The 22344-nt window shown below is 38.7% G+C and overlaps 1 protein-coding gene across 1 annotated transcript in view; it reads left to right on the top strand.

Moving 5' to 3' along the window:
* The window catches only part of LOC136881917 (myb-like protein X), a 116645-nt gene that overhangs the window by 27596 nt on the left and 66705 nt on the right, over positions 1-22344 (top strand). Inside the window, exons 4-5 of the mRNA XM_068229111.1 lie at positions 71-137; positions 10896-11161. Coding sequence (XP_068085212.1) covers positions 71-137; positions 10896-11161 — 333 coding nt within the window. The remainder of the gene's footprint in view (positions 1-70; positions 138-10895; positions 11162-22344) is intronic.

Raw genomic sequence — 22344 nt, 5'->3', positions numbered from 1 at the left:
GTATCTAAGAGGAAATCTCGGCAAGACAGCTTAAATTAGGATATTGAAGTAATATTTCGTATATTGACAGGGAGAGAATACCTTGCCTCAGGAACCTGGAAGGAACAGTTGTATATTGACGGGCAATCCAAGGTTGGGTAAGTGTTAGAATTAGGAAGTTAGCGGCCATGACTGCCAACAGTAGGATCCGAGTCCACTATCTTCCGAATCCGAACAAATAGCTACGTGACCCTATTCGCACGGCTAACTCGCTCGATATTTATATTGCTGTTGCTGTTGTTACGCTAAACATCGATACATATACCATTATGGCATAAAATTAATATATTAAGCGGAGTATTACAGGAGCCTAAGTAAGTTCTGTACCTTTTAAGATATTAACAATTTATATACTGTAAAATAGTCAATGAAAATATATAAAATGTCATTGACAGTCTCATCCTTGGCTTTGACGATATGAAAGATGACTGAGGTATGAGCGATGCTAGTAATGCCATTCCTTATGTAGGCAGTCCTTCTTCTGAATGGTGTGAAAATGCAACTCGTAGGGTCCATTACTTCATGAATTTCAGTGGACATGGTAGACTGAAGTATAACAGCAACTTCTGGCTCGGTCAGGAAAGCAACGGGAAACTAGTTCACTCCTCACTTTCCCAGAATTTCTCTCCAGTGACGCTTAGGCCATGACAGCAGAAGGCGGAATTATTGAGGATCAAACCAGCCTTCGGTCTGATTACCTACGTCATGGAAATAGGCTACCTTATGAATGGAATATTCTTCAGTTTGATATTTACTGTTTTCGTTAGAGTTCATAATTATACGAATTTTATAAGCGAGGTGTTTAGAAATTCCTGTTATTAGTCGCCAAACGCTTTTGAACATCTAAAGCGTGTTTTTGTTTGTTACTGTCCATAATGCTACAAAAACGTATTCATATTTTCTCTTTCATATGATTGAGCTGTATAGTGATATGTGATAGTACTAGCGAAAAAATTCATTGACGAACATAAATATAAGACATTTCATATTTCTTATTACCAACATAAAAGAAGCAAAATACTGAGATATTACTGAGCTGACTTAACAAATTTTTGAGCTTTTCCAAATACTGACGACGAACAAAAATTTGAACGAGGCTGTATAGGGGTCATAGCCGCAAGTTCTCACTTCGAATACTACTATGTAATAAGTATTGTCGAAACAAAGTATCTAATCACTAGGAGTTTGAAATCCTTCAACTACTGGAGCACTAGATGTGCTCAGCTGGGGCTCCTGTTGAGCGGATCTCACCCAACGACGATCGGCCACCTTAAATTTAAGACGCTCTCCATAAGCCTTTTCATGCTCATCATTGGTGGTTCTGGAATTTTTACAAGCCACTATATCCTCCTGAATATATTTTCGATATATATGAAGCAATTTATTGTCCACAGGCCATGACATTTCGCGAAATAATGAATTTCATTTTCAGTTCTTTGCAGAACAAATTTCTCGAATTTTCACCATTTCATTTTATTTTTCGTATGCTTATATAACTCAAGAAGACAAAGCAAATGACCCTCGCATGACCTCCTACCACACCGGAGTGAAGAGCTACAACTTAGTAGCTGCGAGGCAACGTGATCTTTGTATCCCAAGGTCGTTAATGTATTATTCGATAACGCCACACCGGAGTAGGGCTCTTTCCTTGCAATGAGATAATGATTGCTATCATCACATGTGCTGTTTAGAAATTATTCCAATTTCACGGCTCATGATTTCGCATTGCTGAAACCCGACAGGCAACGGAAGTTTCATATACTTACGTTGATGAAAATCTACCCAAATAAGTTTCTTCAAAATTCCATTTATTGTCCTCATTAGATAATTAACACTAGATCTGGCACTGTTTATGCACTGGCTTATACTTTTCAGTTTGTATGTTAGTTGTTTTTCATTACCACTATTTGTCTCTGTTTTACTTTTATGTTCCGGATTTGCTTTTATTTTATTTTTAAACTATTTTATTCGTTGAGCTTTGTTTTCTTTCTTCATTATATGTTTTTCAAATCCGTTATTTAGCTTAGTGTTCTTTTATTTTATAATGGAAATGTAAATTTCCTTTATATATGTATTATCCTTTAATTTACGTGGTTAAGTGTAAGAGAGGGTCACAAGCCTTAACTTCGCCACTTCTATAGTCGAACATAAATAAATAAATAAATAAATAAATAAATAAATAAATAAATAAATAAATAAATAAATAAATAAATAAATAAATAAATAAATAAATAAATAAATAAATAAATAAATAAATAAATAAATAAATAAATAAATAAATAAACAAATAAATAAATAAATAAATAAACGCACCATCTCCCGAATGAAAGGTCACAGCTACGCGCTCCTAACCGCACGGCTAACTCTCTCAATAATAAAAAATTACTTTACGTCAGAAAGTCCAAGGAAATATTACAATTTATTAAATATATTCTTCTATAACATATCAATACATCATAAATGTAGAATCCCTCTCACTGCTGTCAAAATGAATATTAATGAATTCTGTGACATCCTGATATAAGACTAGTTTATGATTACATTCGCTTGGGGCATAGTAGAGTTAGACAATGATAAAAATTTTAAAATATCTTTCGAGGGTGAGCATTATTCTACCAGTGACCAATGGAAGGTTAATCCAAGGCCTTATCGAGAGGAATGAATTTATGTTTTAAATATGAACACGAGTCGGGTACGCACCCTACGGCAAGTAAAACAAACTGAAAACAAGTGTTTGAATATTTCGTTTCTGCCGAGTGTATAAACGATGCTGACATGAATAGTAGTTACAATCAATAAACAAACACATATTTATTTGATATTTTTATTTTTATTTCTAGTAAACACTTCACGCGATGTTATTTTATCTGTAGCATGGTTCTTTTTCTGAAATGGTTTCAGATACAAATGTTTCCAATGAATTATAAGGTAAGGGTTGTTCTGCCTGAAGGCAGGTCCGAACCTCCGCAGAGGTGTTCCTGAGCCGGAGTTTACGTGCGGTAGGGTGGCCAGTTCCTTTCCGCTCCTCCATTCCCTTACCCCCCACCAACAGCGCGTGGCAGCCCATCCAACTCCTGACCTCGCCCAATGTTGCTTAACTTCGGAGATCTCACGGGATCCGGTGTTTCAACACGGCTACGGCCGTTGGCAATGAGTTAGTAATGGGAATTAAGAAACCTATAGATTTTATTATTTACATTTTTACCCACTATGACCAGCCCTGTGGCGTACGAGTTTATCTGTTCTCGACCTGAAAGCTTGGGTTTGATTCTTCGCGCGGGTACATACACATATTAATCCTGGATTGAAGTCTGGAACAAAAATTCAATCAGCTTCTTGAAAAACGTAAAGAGCTGCCATATGTGAGAGGCGGTAATCCCGTGAATCTATCAAAAAAAAAAGAGTAGCCTATTTTCCGATGATGATAATAATAATAATAACTATGACAATAATAATGACAATTCTGCAACTTACCCCACATCTATGGGGTCGCGGTTTCGAACATTGTCACATGTATGTATGTATGTATGTATGTATGTATGTATGTATGTATGTATGTATGTATGTATGTATGTATGTATGTATGTATGTATGTATGTATGTATGTATGTATGTATGTATGTATGTATGTATGTATGTATGTATGTATGTATGTATGTATGTATGTATGTATGTATGTATGTATATTTGGCCCTGTTTTACGACCGGATGACCTTCCTGACACCAACACTATGTGGAGGAATTTAATCACTATTGCGTGTTTCTGTGATGGTTGGTAGTGTGGTGTGTTGTCTAAATATGAAGAAGGTCTTTGTAGGAACAAAAGCATCTCGTCCCGAGCCAGAAGAATTAATCAGGTACGATTAAAATTCCCAACTCTGCCTGGAATCTGAAACGAAGGCATCAACGCTGACCATTCAGCCAAGGAGTCCATAATAATAATAATAATAATAATAATAATAATAATAATAATAATAATAATAATAATAATAATAATAATAATAATAATAATAATAATAATCTGTATAATAAGGAAAATTGCTAAAAATATAAATATTAGTGTCGATTCCATAATTTTCGGGTTCGCTGAGATGAACTGTGATACTGGTTGCAGTTGAAGTCCATGTTCAGTCTTCAACAGGATGGGGGTGGGAAAAGGTGCAAAATAAGATGACAAAAATGACAGAGACTTGTGTCGAAACGAGAGTTTTCGGGGTTGCAAGGCTGATTGGCAACATATCAAATGTATCATGTTGACAGTGAGACGCGTAAACGCCTACAGTACTCACTCACTTGTATTATTTATATGAAGTTATCAAATTATCAACTACTTCTCACACAATCCGGGCTACCACAAGGACACATTTTAACGCGAAAAATATAGGTTAAAACTAAGACTTAAAATAAGTACTAAATACTCCATCAGATATCAATGAACGTCACAACAAAGAAATCTAAAAAATTCACTTCACACATAATTAACAGGTAATAAAAGTCATAAGGTTAAACATTCAAAATATTACCCGGACAGGGCCGTACTATAGTTCTTAATAATAATAATAATAATAATAATAATAATAATAATCGTAATCGTATGACTTCAGCTACCGTGGGCAAACGATGTGATGTGACGCCATATGGGCTTTTTTTTTTTTTTGCTATTTGCTTTACGTCGCACCGACACAGATAGGTCTTATGGCGACGATGGGATAGGAAAGGCCTAGGAATGGGAAGGGAGCGGCCGTGGCCTTAATTAAGGTACAGCCCCAGCATTTGCCTGGTGTGAAAATGGGAAACCACGGGAAACCATCTTCAGGGCTGCCGACAGTGGGGTTCGAACCCACTATCTCCCGAATACTGGATACTGGCCGCACTTAAGCGACTGCAGCTATCGAGCTTGGTATATGGGCTATGTGTCTGTGTCAGTTTTGTCTTTTGGTTTTACTCTACCTGGTGACGGAGGAATGGACCTCTGTTAGGCGATCTTGGGGTGATTTCTAATTAAATTTCTCGAATAAACGCTAAATGTACCGCCAGACGTCTTTTTCATATCGACATCCTTCGACATAGAGTTCCGAATGGAGTTCCACCTACATCTAATTCTTTTACCAGAGCTGCCAAATAGAATAGTCCGCTATGGGCTTTTATCTTTTTTCGTGGATTTTTATTAGTATTACTTCTTCTTTCACCACTTTTTTCCACATCTGTGGGGTCGCGACTGCGAACTGCGCCGCACAAGTAGATTTGGCCGGATGCCCTTCCTCACGCCAAACCTACATGGAAGAATGTGATCACTATTTCGTGTGTTTGTGATTGGTTGGAAGTGTAGCGTGTTGTCTGAATATGAAGAGGAAAGTGTTGGGACAAGCACCAAGTCCCCGAGCCAGAATAATTAATCAGACTTGATTAAAATCCCCGGCCCGTCTGGGAATCGAACCTGGGGTCCTATGAACCAAATTCCTCAACGCTGACCATTCAGCTAAAGAGTCTTATTTTTTATTGGTATTACTGACGTCAATAATATTACCTGGACAAGATAAGTGGGCTTACAAAGTTAATTTCACCTAATTAAAAGTTCGAATGAATTCGAAAAATATGATGGAAACATAGAAACACACAGGTTGACTTTTTAAATGGCAACAATGCTGTAGCGTGGAACCAGGTAATGTCGTTTATACCACACGTAGGTTAATAACTTACCCTTCCTCCGAGCAAATGAACAAATCCTACCCCATCCATGCGCGTACGCAGTTTTAGAGTCCACCTCCATTGCTAAATGGTTAGCGTGCTGGCCTTTGGTCACAGGGGTCCCGGGTTCGTTTCCCAGCGGGATCGGGATTTTTAACCATAATAGGTTAATTTCGCTGGCACGGGGGCTGCGTGTATGTGTCATCGTCATAATAATTTCATCCTCATCATGGCGTGCAGGTCGCCTACGGGAGTCAAATCAAAAGTTCTGCATCTGGCGAGCCGAACTTGTCCTCGGACACTCCCGGCATTAAAAGCCATACGCCATTTCATTTTTACAGGAACAGAGCATTTGTGAACGAGCGGTCACAGAATAAAGTCGCAAAGTTTTGGAAGCAACAGCAGAAGATCTGGATAAAATTTTATGTGCTAGAGATCGCGACGCACGATAGAGACTTCGGGTGCATTTGCACCGCGAAGGGCAGAAAAGCGGCAGACCCTTATCAATGTTAACGTTATAGTGATTCTTGCCTACGATTGGGATGATATTTTTGTAAAGCGTACCGTTCCCCCAAGGCGTCTGACACGTTGCTGAATAGTCAGCGTACTGCCCTTTGGTTTAGAGGGTCCCGGGTTCGATTCCTGGCTGGGTTGGAGATATAAATCGCTTCTGATTAATTTTTCTGGCTCGGGAACTGGATATTTGTGTTTGTCCCAACTCTTTCTTCCTCATATTCTGAAAGCACACCACACTACCAACCACCACACAAACACGCAATTGTGATTACATCCTTCCGTATAGGGTTGGCGTAAGGCAGGGCACCCAGCCTAAACATAGCCAAATCCACATATGCGACGCAGTTCGCACCCGCGAACCCACAGGTATGGAAAAATTGGTAGATAATGAAGAAGAAGAGGAAAGATCGTTCCCTAAAGGCGAATCATTAATGTGGAGTGCTGAATATGGTTTTTCTGCAAAGCAATCTGCGAGCAGCGCTGAAAAGAAAACTACGACAATTTTTGCATAACCCTTCATTCTGCACGAAAATGCAAAGGTGCACGTAGAAGGAGCGGCGTCCGCCTTGTTCAGTCGGCGGGGCTGTTAAGTGCTCTACTACCCACTATACTCTCCGGATTTACGTACCTACGGCTTAGACCTAATCCCTAAGATGAAGGAACTACTGCGTGTTATTCGCTTCCGAGCTGATGAAGATTTTCTGCAGCCAATCGATCGCTCTCTTCGCCCCAACCAGAGATTAGGCCGTGCCGAAGGTTTCCAAGGGCTTCCACGTGACTGGAAACACTTTGTACTCAACACTAGTAGCTATATCACAGGCCCGTAAAACCTAGAAACTTTTATGCATATTATATACCTAGAAAATTAGTAGATGCCACTACTAAATAATCAGCCTATGTATAAAACTTTGAAGAACATCGTGGAATTCACTACTTCAAATCTCTATATGCTGAGTCCTCAGGTGGAAGGCTAATTAGATCCCTGCAGTTCGTGTTCCATATGTCATAGTGGACATCCTACATTTCACTGAAAATTTTAAGTAGAAAATGAACTGTGGTAAATTGGAGCCGAGAAGTAATTTTTTATAATGTATCAGACTGGCAAGCCTACCAGAATGTCCACACCAACCAACACTTTCAAACAATTTATAACAGGGACCGGTTGCATAAAAAATATCACTTTTAGCATCGCTTATGCTATTGTCAGTTTCATACTGCGAATGCCAAAGATGAAACCGAGACAGGCGAACGAAAGTAAAAATAGTTCTAAACAGTCATGATGTGGACAATTGAAATCAATAAAACTCCGATATCACCGGTATGAGGTTTACTGGTCTGTTTAAACCAGTGGTTCACAACCTGGGGGCGATCGCCCCCCAAGTGGGCGATTTGGGTATCAGGGGGCAACAAATAAGTGGGGGGGGGGGAGGTGTTCAGGCGATGAGTATTCAAAGGGGGGAAATTCAAATAGTAATGTACAGTATAAGTTGCCGGGTAGCACGAGTCACTGGCTTTTCTCAGACGGCGAGTTCACTGCACTCACCCCTCTCCACAGTCCACACCTGTTGTTGCTCAGCGGGGCTGACTGGTGACTCAACTCCCACCGCCTCTTGCCATCACAACAGACTTTCCATTGACCTATATTCGTCTTCACTCTTAACTATCCTTTGTGTGCCTTACCATAATTTTTTGTGCGTGTCTTTTCTGTTTTTGTGCGTTTGTTTTGAAGTGTAGAAGTTCATGCACAATGGATTTAAAAAAAATTGTCGTCAATACTCAGCTGAGTATTTAAAATTCGGTTTTATCGCCGCAAAATGTGCATTTTTCAGATTGTCTTTGTGCGATAAAACATTTACTGATAATGAAGCCATGATTTCTTCGCGAATAAAAGATCATTTATCAAGAGTACACAGTGATAAAGTAAGTAATGAACTTAGTTATTTTCAACATTCAAAGCTAAATCTGATAAAAGGCCTAATGCGAGTGAATTATTTAGAAAACGAGCAACCGATCTTTACAAAGGTCGTCTTATTTCTTACGAAGTGTCTTTATTGATCGCTAAATGTGGAAAACCTCACAAACTCTTGTTTTACCGGCTACCAAAAAATGTTGAAATCATGCTAGGCGAGGGCCCTAGTAATAAGATTAGTCAATCGGTTCCTTTGAGCAACTACAATTTTCCCGGCGAATTGACGAAATGGCCACGGACGTTGATTCGAAACTCAGCGGTTTGTTGAAAAACGTAAATTTGCATAGCAGATTGATGAATCAACTGTGTTTGATAACAAAGCAATTTTATTAACTTATTTGAGGTTTATCAATGAACAAAAGGAAATTACCGAGGAAATGTTGTTTGCTAGAACTTTGATAACTAATACGAAGGGATCGTCGATTTTTAAAATGGCGCAACATTATTTTGAGGAAAAAGAGATTCCCCTAGCAAACGTGAGCGCTTGCGCAACAGACGGTGTTCCTGCCATGTCACGTCGTCATGCTGGGTTTCTAGCCCACCTTAAGAAACAACTGCCAGAGGTCATCACTATTAACTGTGTCATTCATCGTCAACACTTAGCTGCGAAAAATTTGAGAGGTGTCTTGCATGAAACCCTACAACTGGTTATTACTGGTGTCAACATTATCAATGATATTTCCCTGAATAACCGTCTGTTCCGACAACTTTGCCGTGAAAATGATGAGAAATTCAAACGCTTGCTTCTACATACGGCCGTGAGGTGGCTTTCCAAAGGAAAATGTTTGCGCCGTTTCTTCGAATAATTTGATACGGTCACTGAGTTTCTCGACACGTCTGATCCTGTTTTAAGTGAGAATTTGAAGCAACGTAAGTTGGAACTTGCGTACCTTACATATAATTTTGAAAACATGAACGAAATCAATATAAGGCTTCAAGGAAAAAAGATGAACCTTATCATGGCCAAAGGAATTATTCCATCATTCATCGTCAAGTTTGATATTCATAAGGTAAAAATTGGCAGTAAAGAGCTGATTCAGTTTCCGATCCTTAAAATGTGTTCAGTGTCGGATAACGATACTCCTAAACTCCTAGAAGACAAAATCCTAATTTTTACTGATCACCTTGATCGGTTAAAAACTGATATGAAATTAAGATTTTAAGATTTGTAGGGTTTCATTTCTCGTTTGAAGCTGTGGATAAGCTTGGTAACACTTTGCAGACGAAGTTTCTAGATCTGAAGTATGACCGTGAGGCGAAAATCATTTTCAAGCTGAGCGGTTACGAGTTGGCCTGGGTGAAGTGTATGGACACTTATCCACAACTGTAGAGAAAAACTGAACCACTTCTCATATCGTTCCCGTCAACACATTTAGTTGAAAAAGGATTTAGTTCTGTTGTCCAGCTCCTCACAAAACAAAGAAATAAGTTGTTTGCCTCAAAGGAGACTTGCGTCTGAACTTGACGAACATAAAGCCGGATATTAAAGTTTTAACTGAAATCCACCAAGCACAAGGCAGCCATTGAATTAAAATATAACTATAACAAAATATGTTTTCAAACTTTCACTTTTTTTTCAAATTTTCAATGTCATCTTTCTCAATTTTTCGAGATTCCAATTTAAAAATGAAAACATGCACTCCTGCTTTTTAAATGTACGTCAATGATCTCGGTTAATTATTTCACTACTTTGTTCTTAAAATATCTCTAAAAATGTATATCTTAATTTTCTTCTATCTTATTTAAGAGTGGCCGGATAAAACTGTTTTGGTTGTGTTTATATACGGTAATAAGATTGTTTAAAATAATAAAACTGCTTCATTATTTACACTCTACTTCAAATTAGGCATACAATGAATATGAAAAGGGGGCGATAGGTGAAGGTCAATCTTCAGAAAGGGGAGATGGGCCACAAAAGGTTGGGAACCTTTGGTTTAAACTGTTCGTTATCACGACGAGAGACACTGTATGAGGTAGACGAGTCCATTGTAAATCAAGCATTGCTTCTCATTCCTGGTAACAGTGTTTCTTTTTTTTAAATTTTCCTATCTACCTCATTTCAGAATAATTTCTCTTCTATAGGGTGTTGCGATGACGATGCGGAGGTCAGCTTCCGTTTCATGGCTTATTATGACAATTAACCGACAGACCCTGTCATGAATGTCAGGCAGTACGTCTTATGGTGTCAAGTTGAGAAAATAACACTCCAATAACTGCAGGCCATTATGTTGGACTCCAGCCCTCTCGGTAGACGTTTCTCAAACATCGTGTTTATTTGTTTATTTTAATAACAACTCGGGTTGACAGCAGTATTTAATCAAATCTCTGGCAATATCACATCCATGAAGTAGCAGTTCATGGTCTTTGGAATAGAATATTCCTGTCAAGACGACGAACCACTGAACGAAAACCACATTTTGTCTATCCACACACTCAGGATAATTCACGGAAATGCACTACTACATTACTATATTTACCGCCACCATTATAACGCCCCTTAATACTCTATAAAGTCATTTATAGCATTATTTCTTCCCACTTTTAAAAAAAAAAATTGGAATTACATGCAAATAGTCGATGTGAACCTCTTTCCAGTGTCTGTGTACTACTTATGTGTTTGCTTCTCTACCTTGGTCATATAAATTGTAGAAATTCCTATGTAACTGATGTCCAATTTCCACAGGAGACGCTGACGACGCTCAAATTGTTACGATGGCAATGCATGGGGGGAGAGTAGAAACGACGATGACGGCGGAGACGACGACGGCGGCGACGACGACGACTGGTCCCGGAGCTCTGATGAAGGATCTGGAGAAATTCCTCGGACTGACGAAAAACATGAATAATAAAAGAAATGATAATGGCTCTCAGAAGGAGGCTGAGTTGGACAGTGGAACTCGTCTTGATCAGGTCCGAGAATTGCAGAGGAAAGTTGACATCCCACAACAGGTAAGTTCCTGATAGAAGCCTAAACATGCATTGTCCTTTCAACCCAACAATTATGGACTTTGTATACGTTTTGATATGTCACCTGTCCTCGGTAATTGTATTTTAACATAAGAATACAAGGAGCAAAAATATATTTTCTAGGCGACCAAATTATTGACATTTTACGCTAATTTTACGCAAGAGTACGAATTTCTTGTGCCATGGAAGGTGTGAATTATTTTACGCGCTCATGCTTAAAATCTGAAATGTACAAAATAAAGTATTTTGATCTCCTCAATTATGAGAAGTATTCTAAATACAATTATTCAAGTTTTAAAGTTGAACCTTTAGAGATGAAACACATAATTTCTTCTTCTTCGTTTAGTTTTCAAAATAACTTTTACAATTTTGGCTTACTGCCAGCTTAAGTTTGAAAAGAACTGTTATTAATAATAGCGTCTAACACCAAAATGTAATATATTTAGTTCATATAAACCAGTTTGATTTTAGAAACATCACTATTGAAATCACGTCTGAACAAGAAGTGTAATATATCTTCGCTGAAATGATAATTTTAATTCGGTATTCAAAAGTATGCACACATCGCGTCCGAAAGTGTAAAACATTGACATTTTGGATTTGGTTAAATAAATATCTATCTTCTATGACAGTGCGCAGAAGGCTACTTTGACAGAGTTTAAACTTATCATACTGCCCGTATTACCAATGTTATTGAAAATTCCTCTACATTGATGTTCATAATCAATAGATTTTTCTGTGGTAATATAGGGAGATATCCAGTCTTTCTCTAGAAATAATCTGGAGCTCGATTATTCATTTTGATTATTCAGCTATTCTGATGATTTTATGTAAATGTAAGGGCATGTATGTACGGTAATAGTACTGATAATATTGTAGTGACAGATGTTGATTGGTTGAAGTCGTTGATATTCTTATATCGGATCGGTGATTTGTCCTACTGGGTGTGATAAAATAATGTGAATTTTTAACTATACTAATTGATAGTCCATTGTTGTTCGTTTACAGTTGTCATCTAGAAACGAAATTTTTGATGGTATACAAATTCTCAACCTTATCCATAACTGTTGTGATGACCGTGAAATATATAAACATACAACTTGAAAACAAGTGATGTAAAATTCAGGGTCTCTCAGGGTACATGCACCGGTGCATTGAGAGGCGCAATGAGCGGCGCAAAGTCCATAATACGAGTTCGCTAGGTTCACCAGAATGCAGCCCCCTACTCCTCAATTTTGAGCAATAGCACCTTCTCTCTTTTTACCTACGCCTGTCTCGCACGCTCCACCCATCTTCCCCTTCCCCACTTGCTCTGCAGCGCTCCAACATCTTAGCAGAGTTGAGCCGAACTTAGCCGCATCGCCCCGAGATAAAACGCTGGTCCGAACCAAGCCGAGTTGGCTCGATTTACGGTGCACAGAACCTCTACCCTTCGGTTTGCACGTGTGGGATTTTATGCGTTTGAGAGAACGTGAGGTTATCCTACAAAAAATCACCCACAATTCTAGTCCTTCAGGCAAGCAACTCAATGTTGGAAACATCCTAGGGATATGGGCTACGAATTTTAGGTAGGCCTAAACAAAATATAATAAAGTATGAGGATATATTCTTTATTTATTCCTAAATATTACAATCCTCTTCATTGATCATCGTTATCCGGTAGATTAGATTAGCAGTTTGCCTTTTTCTACCACTACGAGCGCTAATGTGAGTCAATGCATTGTTTCACTTAAGCACCACTACGAGCGTTAATGTGAGTCAATGCAGAGTTTTAATTCAGCCCTTATAACTATTAGTTGTCCGCAGAGAGCGGAGCGAGTTAGACGTCTCAGTGTTGTTCACATTAAGCAAGACTGCAGCAGTGAACAGTGAACACTTACCACCAAGGCTTGGTAATATTCTCTGAGATATTAATGTTTTGATTTAGTTAACTGTTAAGTTTAAAAGTAATCATGCATAGCATTCGGAAAAATACATTGAAATGCAATTTCCAGGGAAGTTACAAAATGCCAACAGCAGCGGAAATGCACATCTGGGTTTCTGAAGCACTACAAGTAAGCATCGACCAGTTAGCAGCTCTCCAACTGGAGACAATATTACATAAACTTGAAATAGGTTGCACGCTCAAACATTTTAGTGGGGAGACAATACTGGTAGTTATTGAAACAGCTAGAATTGAGGCGACTAGAGTTCGTCTGTTTAATATTCCCCAACCCCCCGAATTGCCCAATGGAAAATCAGAAATTATTTCACGAAATACGGTCATGTTAAAGATATTCATGATGAAACAAGGTCTCAGTTCCACCATCAGCTAGTTCCCAATGGTATTAGACAAATAAAAATCCAGTTAAAGCAGCAGATTCCATCCTTCGTAACCATAGACGGGTACATGGGGCAAGAAAAGTCTGTGCTATATGCAACGCCCCGAATCACCTGCGCATTTACTCTCCCCGCCGGGCGGGCAATGTTTTGAGACAGCGAACATCACTTGCCATACTATTCCGCCCCTATGTACCTACAACAACAGCAACCACTTTCCAATCTCACTTACAGTTGACGAATTGAACGTTTCCTCCACTCGTAAACAAGTCTAACACAGATGACCATGCCACACTGAACTCACAACCGCAACCTGTAGTAAACACCTCAATTGCTGGGGAACAACTCACTCCTGAGAGTGGAATAGCTAGCCCTGCTAATGTGTCGGATGATGAAAGCCACACGCTCACTGCACCAATGCCCGCTTCAAGCCACGTACCACAACAAACTACAGACCAACAAATGGAAGTTACAGAGCATCCAGATACACAAAAGAAAGCAGATCATTCCACGACAAAAGAGGTTCCTTTGAACATTGAAAATACTGCCCAGTTAAGTAAAGAGAACGTCACACACAAGAAAATTAAATTGGCGGGGAAAGTTAACACCGCCACGCTCGATACACCAGCTGATCTACCAGACGATTCTGATAGCTCTTTGACAACTAAAACTCGTAAATTCTAAACGCCACAAGTTAGTCCTAAAGATCCGTTGTTTTATAAGGGAAACACACTTTCAGCGAATCGAAATAAATCTAGTTTCAACAAAAGCTATACGACCAAGGACAAGCAAGGATCACAGCGTAAAGAGAGAACAGGTACTTGAAGAATTGGATACAGTTAGTAGCCGCCAATTTTAAGAATAATTTCCTTTCAATTCATCAAGGTCACACCATGTTTTGGATCTGCCATTCGCTCATGCTTTTCAGCCTCCTGGCCGTTGTGTTTAAGCACCAGCACACCAACACGTCTGATTAACCGTTTCATCTTGAAGTTACTCATGTACAGAGCACAGTTGACCCCTACTTTCCAAAGTTGAATTTGCATACCTTTGCTACGGCAAACATAAATGGCATTTTGAACGTAACGAAGTGGTCATTCATAAAGAACTATCTTATAGACAATGACATTGATAGATTATTTCACCAAGAAGTGTGAACCTACCATTTAGATATGTTAAGCCAATACAAATGCTACGTTAATTATGAGAGGGTACTCGAGGAACAGCTATTGTATATAGACCTGGTCGTGACATAAGGAGCGCAGCGAGGGATCCAGTCGGCCGTGACATTCATGACTTCGTAGCACATCCACATGGTAGAGTGGTCTCCGCTCGCTATGAGCACTTTGAACTCATTAATATATACACGCCATTCGGCGCGCAAAACAGACTGGAATGAGGATTTTTTTTTCTAGAAGACCTCATCATTCATCTCACATGGGAACAAATATTATACTTGCAGGTGATTTCACCTCCGTCCTCCACCCCAAAGATCAAACTGGACCCAACATTAACAACTCGGTAGCGCTCTCTAAACCAGTCCAGAAGCTCCGTTAGGAGACGCTTGGGAAATGAAAGACGGTAATTACGTTGAATTCACATTTTCCCGCCAAAATTCAGCATCCAGACATAACAGAGTTTACCTCTCGCACTCAAAGTCCACAATTACACTCAGAATATCGATCATCCCAGTCCCTTTCTCTGACCATCATACAGTACTCTTTCAATTACGTGTTGACACGCAGGTCTCAGTGATAGGAACAGGATATTGGAAGTTGAGCAATAAACTTTTAAAGACTCCAGATGCTACAGAAGAATTTTACACGATATGGGAACGAATAATCGACAGAAAATGGAATTATTCCTCACAGCTTCTCTGGTGGATACATACGGCTAAACTTGGCATAGGCGTTTCTTCCGAAATTTGTCTTTTCATAAAGCTCCGGAATGAAAACGCACTCAACAATTCCACGAACAAGACTTACAGGACTACAGTCGTGCGAAATACAGCATGGACATGCGGTGCAGCATAATTTAACAGAAATTCAGATGAATGAACAAGATATCCAGGATGTACAGGCAAGCACACATATCCTTCAGAGAAGAAAAAGACGAAAAGACGTCGTTATACCTCATTGCCAAAGAGAAGTGTAGAAACAGGAAAAAATCATCTCAAAACTACAAACCTCAGTGGGTTTCATTACAGGAATTGACAATATTATTCAAGTGGCAACTGATCATTTTGAACTTGCTTTTGCTCAGGACTCCATCCAACAATGCACATCAGCCCAAACCTTTTTACAAACCAACCTATCCAGAAATAACTTTATATAGATGAAATACAGCGACTAGAGAGTGACATACAACAAGATGAACTGTTATAAGCTACCAATGACGAATGTTGTAAAAAATCACCCGGCCCTGATGGTCTCCCTTACGAATTTTACAAATCGTATTGGCAATACATAAAGGACAACTTACTCTTACTTTCATAAGAAATATTCACAATCGAAGAGCAGATGAAACATTTCCCTGAAGGAATAATGGCGTTAGTACCTAAGATTAAGTCACCCAAATCCTTGTCGGATTGCCGTCCACTGACTCTAATTAATACAGATTACAAGCTGTTTGGAAAAATTTGTGCCAGACGCTTACGACTCACCTTATGTATTATCTTTGATTACGAGCAGCAATATTTGTTGAATAAATCCAATATCACACATGGCCTCTCAAATCTACGTAACTTTGTGCTGCACATGTCGTCTCAACCCCACAGATCTGCTGCAAACGTCAGCATAGATTTTCAACAAGATTTTGACCACGTTCAACAGACTTGTATCTGTTGTATGTTATAAGAAGATTTTCTTTCCCAAACAGCATAATCGCAACCCTACGAAACTTATAGAGCTATGAAACATCCACACTACAAATTAATGGCTTTCTCTCCAAAACAATCCACATTAACAGATCGATTAGACGAGGTTGTCCACTCTCCACAGTCCTCTTCGCCATCTGTGTGGAACCATTCATTAGACAATTAACTTTGAAGCTTCCAGGAATACAACTAGGTTCAATGTCCTTAAAAGCGCACGTTAATGTGGACGACATCACTATTACCTTGACGAAGCCCAAACAGCTATAAAACTTAGGATTGGTGATAGAAGACTATCAACATCATTCTGGAGCAACAATCCGCACAAATCTTCAGTACACCGGGCGAGTTGGCCGTGCGCGTAGAGGCGCGCGGCTGTGAGCTTGCATCCGGGAGATAGTAGGTTCGAATCCCACTATCGGCAGCCCTGAATATGGTTTTCCGTGGTTTCCCATTTTCACACCAGGCACATGCTGGGGCTGTACCTTAATTAAGGCCACGGCCGCTTCCTTCCAACTCCTAGGCCCTTCCTATCCCATCGTCGAAATAAGACCTATCTGTGTCGGTGCGACGTAAAGCCCCTAGCAAAAAAAAATCTTCAGTACTACCATTTCGGCCCTGGCGTACAGAAGATCAATGGATTCCCTCTGCCGATACACATACAATCCTTGGAATAACATTTTCTGCGAATTTGACTAAAATGGTTGATGACAACCGAAGAAATTTGTTCAGTAAAGTTCGCTCTGTCCTATTTGATCAACACCTTAGAAAGCTCAACATATGTCAAAACGTCTAGACAATTAACACATTTACACTCAGTAACTGTGGTACATAGCGCAGATTTTACCTCCACCACCCATAATAATTAAGAAAATCGAACTAGTTATAGGGTAGTAACTATGGAGAGGACAACAGTATAAAATCGCCAGAGCACAATTGTACCAAAGCATTAAGTGTGGAGGGTTAGGACTAGTTACTGTAGAAGCTAAATGCACTGCAATCGTCGCGCTAAATATTATTAATTGTGATTGCAGACCAGGTGATGATTATGCTAAAGCGGTTCTGAATAATATTGTCCGAAGTGTGGATTTTCCACTTCCCATCGTAATTTGTCACTGTATTTCAAACCAGTTTTGAGCTTTATAGATAACCTTGTACAAACATTAATAACTCCAACTTCAGTTATAACAACAAAACACATATGTATCCATATAATTAACCGGAATAGTGAACCACCTACAATACAGGAAAAGTATCCATTGCGACACTGGAAAATTATTTGGAATAATATTGCTAATAAATTGATTTCCCTTCAGTGGAAAGCTACACTATATTTAACAGTAAATGAAATTACACCAACAAAGGATAAGTTATTCCGACCTGGAAGTTCTGACACCAATATAAGTCAGACCAAAAATTAGATGTATGGCTTTTCAGGCGTTTGCTCTATTAACCAGCGTTTTGTCTTAGGTCTGACACTTGACTCATCAGAGTGGGATGTGTCAGACCCTACCCACTGACGCTGGGTTGTATGCAGGTGAACTTATCAGAAGCCCATTATAAGAGGCACGGTCTGATAACTGCATACGGGAGATAAAACCAATATATGTGAACAATGTCAACAAAGAGATACCTTAATACACCGTGTTAAGTCGTAAGTGCGGACATATGGGTGTGGTCGTTCGCAAAAGTAAGCAAAATATTTTAAATGACTCCAAATCCCATCTTAGTATATCGAATCATCAACATAGAATATGCATTCATCGCGGCCACGGTCAACAACGCAGTTCTCTGGCTAAATGCAGCATCCACTCACTTCATGATGGAATACCGACGGAAACCAAGACAATTGAATTTAAGAACGTTTCAGCAGTACATATGGTTGGAAAGATAGAAATATAAGTGCAATAAGAATATGTCACCAGGTTTTGGTTCATTTTTATACCATGGCGTGACAGTGTTTGAATATTGTAATTATCATATCAGTATAAGGTCCTAACGTGTCACGGACTGCTTATTGAACTGACAATATAAAAAATAAAGTTAAAATGTGATCAGTGCTTGTCATAATTTTTTAATCATTAGGAACCAGGACGATGAACATTAGACAGTGTACCTCATCAGTATTTTTGTATACATTATACATGTTTGTTGTAAAAGATTAATTTGGTTATAAACCAGTGTAGAAAAAACTAGATTCGGTGTGGACACTTTTCAAAAATCATAAAACGCGTGAGGGTATTGACAAAAGGAAAACATTATAGGAAGAATTGTGTAAATATATTAATTTGGCTAGGATTTGAATCAAAAAGAAAACGAGTAAAGAAACAAGCGATTTTAGGCAGTTTTTCCGGAAGTGTGAAACGATATAAATATGTGACTTCCGATGTTTAGTTACAAATATGAGAAACTTTCCTGAGTGTTATTTTGATATATTCACAATACATTCATCATTATTTGGGTAGAAAATAAAGGTTCTGTATTGAATATATTATGTCAGAAAGAACATTATAAAAAAACTTTTTAAATATTATTAAGACTTCCCTCATCTGATATACATTTTTTCTGCGGAAATACCCAAACCAGACCCTTGTTACTATACACGCATAATATTTAAACCATTTTTGAGCTGCTGGAGTAAACGTATTGTCCTATTATTTGAAGCGGTTGAGAAATGATTTTGGATATCCTAGTTGAGAACTGAAATTTTCTGTAAAATTTTCAGTGCTTTTCAAGCTTGCCTCCGTGAGCTAATCGAGATATCGCATTAAATTTAGTTCTACAAGCAAATCTGTATAGTATCTAACAAGTTTCAAATTCATTGATGTGATAGTCTCTAAGAAAATGATGCACAGCGTTTCAAAAATTTACGGAAAATCAGAAATAGATACTTGACTGGTAGCTGGTATCTAATGATATTCAGCGTACAGAGTTATCTTAAAACCTAAATAAAATTAAAATATAACTTCAGCACAATAATTTATACACCAAGTTATTCAATAAGGATAGGAACTTTTTAGCTCAAAAGCGAAAATTGACTTGTTTGATCCTATCACACTTCCCTGTTACCTTAAGTGAAACTCTGCATTGACTCACGTTAGCGCTCGTTGTGGTAGAAAAAAGCAAACTGCTAATCTGATCGACCGGATAACGATGATTAAGAAAAGGATAGTAAATTTTAGAAATAAATCTATATAAAAAAAGTTGTAGGGGGCCCGCTGTCTTTAATTTAGTTTGTTTTGCCAATTTTGAGATATTTATCCGTTTTAGGTCAACTCAAGACCGTATTAGTGGTTTTTATTTTCGTGTTTGTGTGTATGTTTTTTCCAGCATCATGGCGAAACGGCTGAATAAATCTCGACCAAACCTCATATTTAGAGTATACTCATCCCGGAGAAGGTTTTGATATACATATGATTTAAAAATCTCTGAACAGACAGGGGTTTATAGGAAAACAGAGCTGTCTTATTCCATTTTCTCTTATACTAATTATTTTCTGACCAGGCGAGTTGGCCGTGCGCGTAGAGGCGCGCGGCTGTGAGCTTGCATCCGGGAGATACTAGGTTCGAATCCCACTACCGGCAGCCCTGAAGATGGTTTTCCGTGGTTTCCCATTTTCACACCAGGCAAATGCTGGGGCTGTACCTTAATTAACGCCACGGCCGCTTCCTTCCAACTCCTAGGCCTTGCCTATCACATCGTCGCCGTAAGACCTATCTGTGTCGGTGCGACGTAAAGCCCCTAGCAAAAAAAATATTTTCTGGAAAATTCGTTATTTATACGTTAAACGACACTTCATTATAAACAATTTTGTTTATGTACATAATTTAATTTACTCTTTAAATGACGGAGAAAATTACTTTCTTCTGTGGGTCTCATGCTTTGCATTGAGTGGCGGACAGAACGACAACGAACCTACAGGTTACCATTGCAACGTCTCTGACTGCTTGACAGCAGGGAAATGACGTATTGCCTTTATCGTCATCATTCCTGTAAACTCGTGGTTGTTCCTTGGGTAGAGAGCAAGAGAGACGACAATCGGTCATTCTGCGGAATATTGGCGGAATACCGTTGGAGGTTACAAGCGTCCTCTAATAGCACGAAGGGCGTTGTTAATATTTGAACAGTACCGCGGAGTGTAGCCCACTATTTCACACCGTGAGGTGTTTTCTGGCATTTTGCTATTTTTTTACTGTATTTCTATTCTACTTCTGTTTTCCGCTTTAATTTATATTCTCTGCCTTGCCTCTTTACGCTCAAGTAACAACGCCATAAGTCGTCATCTTATCTGTTTACCTATGAATCCCTGCGCCTAAATTTCTCCTCTGTTACCGCCTACTTATATCCATAACTCACTCCATCACAATTTATTTAGGGGCATTTTGTTTTCAAACACATCACCTTGGTATTTACATATTTGTCCTACACGTCCATCCTCAGTTATAAATCTATTTTCTACTTCCGTAACTGTATTACTTTCTTCCTTAATTACTCCGTATGTATGCGAGTGGTGATCCCGAAACCTGGACACTCTTTTCTTTGATGAAAAATTCCAAGGTCTTCAAATGTATAATGCTTGACCCCGGAAAATATCGAAATATGGATGCAATTTTATTGACAGTGACGACCTTCGTTTGGGGGTAGTTGGTGGCTAAACGGTAAGTCGCATTACAAAACGGATTCTACAATCACCGTTCAATTTGGAGAGATCTACAACTTTGGTCCTATGACTTATTGTCGTGCCTCGATTGTTGATACGTCAGATAGCGCTGCATTTCTCGATGCTCGATTGTGACTGGCAATTAGCAAAAGGGACCTGTCTTTATAATGAAAACTCTCCAACTCTACTGTGGATGGCAGTTGACAAGTGAGCCTGCCGTTATAGTAGAAACTCCTAAACTCGACAGTGATTGGCAGTAGGAAATGTAGCCTGCCGTTATCGGCCAAAATTCCCCAATGCCTACCTCTCATCGGAAGCAATGAATGAGCCCTCAATGTTTTGTTTCTTCGATAACGCTAAGGGACATGCAATTTAATATAATCTTACTCACTGCCTTTACTGTAATTTACGGAGAAATCCGTATACAATGTATAATACCTTTAGAAGCACGGATACATTTGCTACAAAAGAATAAGCCTATATTCTCATACTTTATTATATTCACCTAAAATTCGTAGCTGATATCTCTAGGATGTTTTCAACATCGTGTTGCTTGTCTGAAGAACTGTGGATTTTTGAAGAAAACTTATTTTTTACAGAAAACTGGTTTAGTTTATTTTTCAGTTGAGAAGATATTCACAGATTTAGTAAATACTTATATATCAATGTTAATTACTGAAAATTTACAAGTGGCTTGTACTTGAACTGCATCTCTGAGGTATATGCAAACCAAATTCCAGCTGAATTGATTTCAGTAGTTTAGCAGTGATCGAACAAGAAATGAAATGGCATTATCTGACTTTAAACTATTACGGGACTTTTAAAAGAAATTTTACATTTTTGTACACTCAGATTAATATCGTGAAACAAAATATTACAGAATGTGTCTGTCATTTAGTTCAACACATCCTATAATTAAATTATTTAAAACTGACCCTAACTATCGTCACTTTGGTCTCACTCTACTTCTCTTACCATTATCTTCCAAGGCAATCTGTCCTCCTCAACTCTATTCATATGATCGCACTGCAGAAGCCGGTAGATACATGTAGCTTCATACATTTATTATTAAGGCTTTATCTACATATTTCGAGTACCCACCTGCTATTCTGCCCATGTGTTGTACCAGCAAACATTCACACCTGTTACTTCTGACTTAATAATAAGGTGCCCGGAATCTACCCAGACTTTACTTCCATACAAAAATGTCGGTCTGAAATCGAAGTATAGTTTCACCCGATAGTTTGCCATATACTCTCTCGTTATATGGGTATATAAGAAGGTAATCCAAAATCTGTAATGTTCTTATGAGAC

Source organism: Anabrus simplex, chromosome 1, assembly GCF_040414725.1.
Source record: "Anabrus simplex isolate iqAnaSimp1 chromosome 1, ASM4041472v1, whole genome shotgun sequence".
Lineage (NCBI taxonomy): Eukaryota > Metazoa > Arthropoda > Insecta > Orthoptera > Tettigoniidae > Anabrus > Anabrus simplex.
The sequence above is the reverse complement of the archived record's forward strand: the minus strand, read 5'-3'. Positions and strand labels throughout refer to the sequence as shown.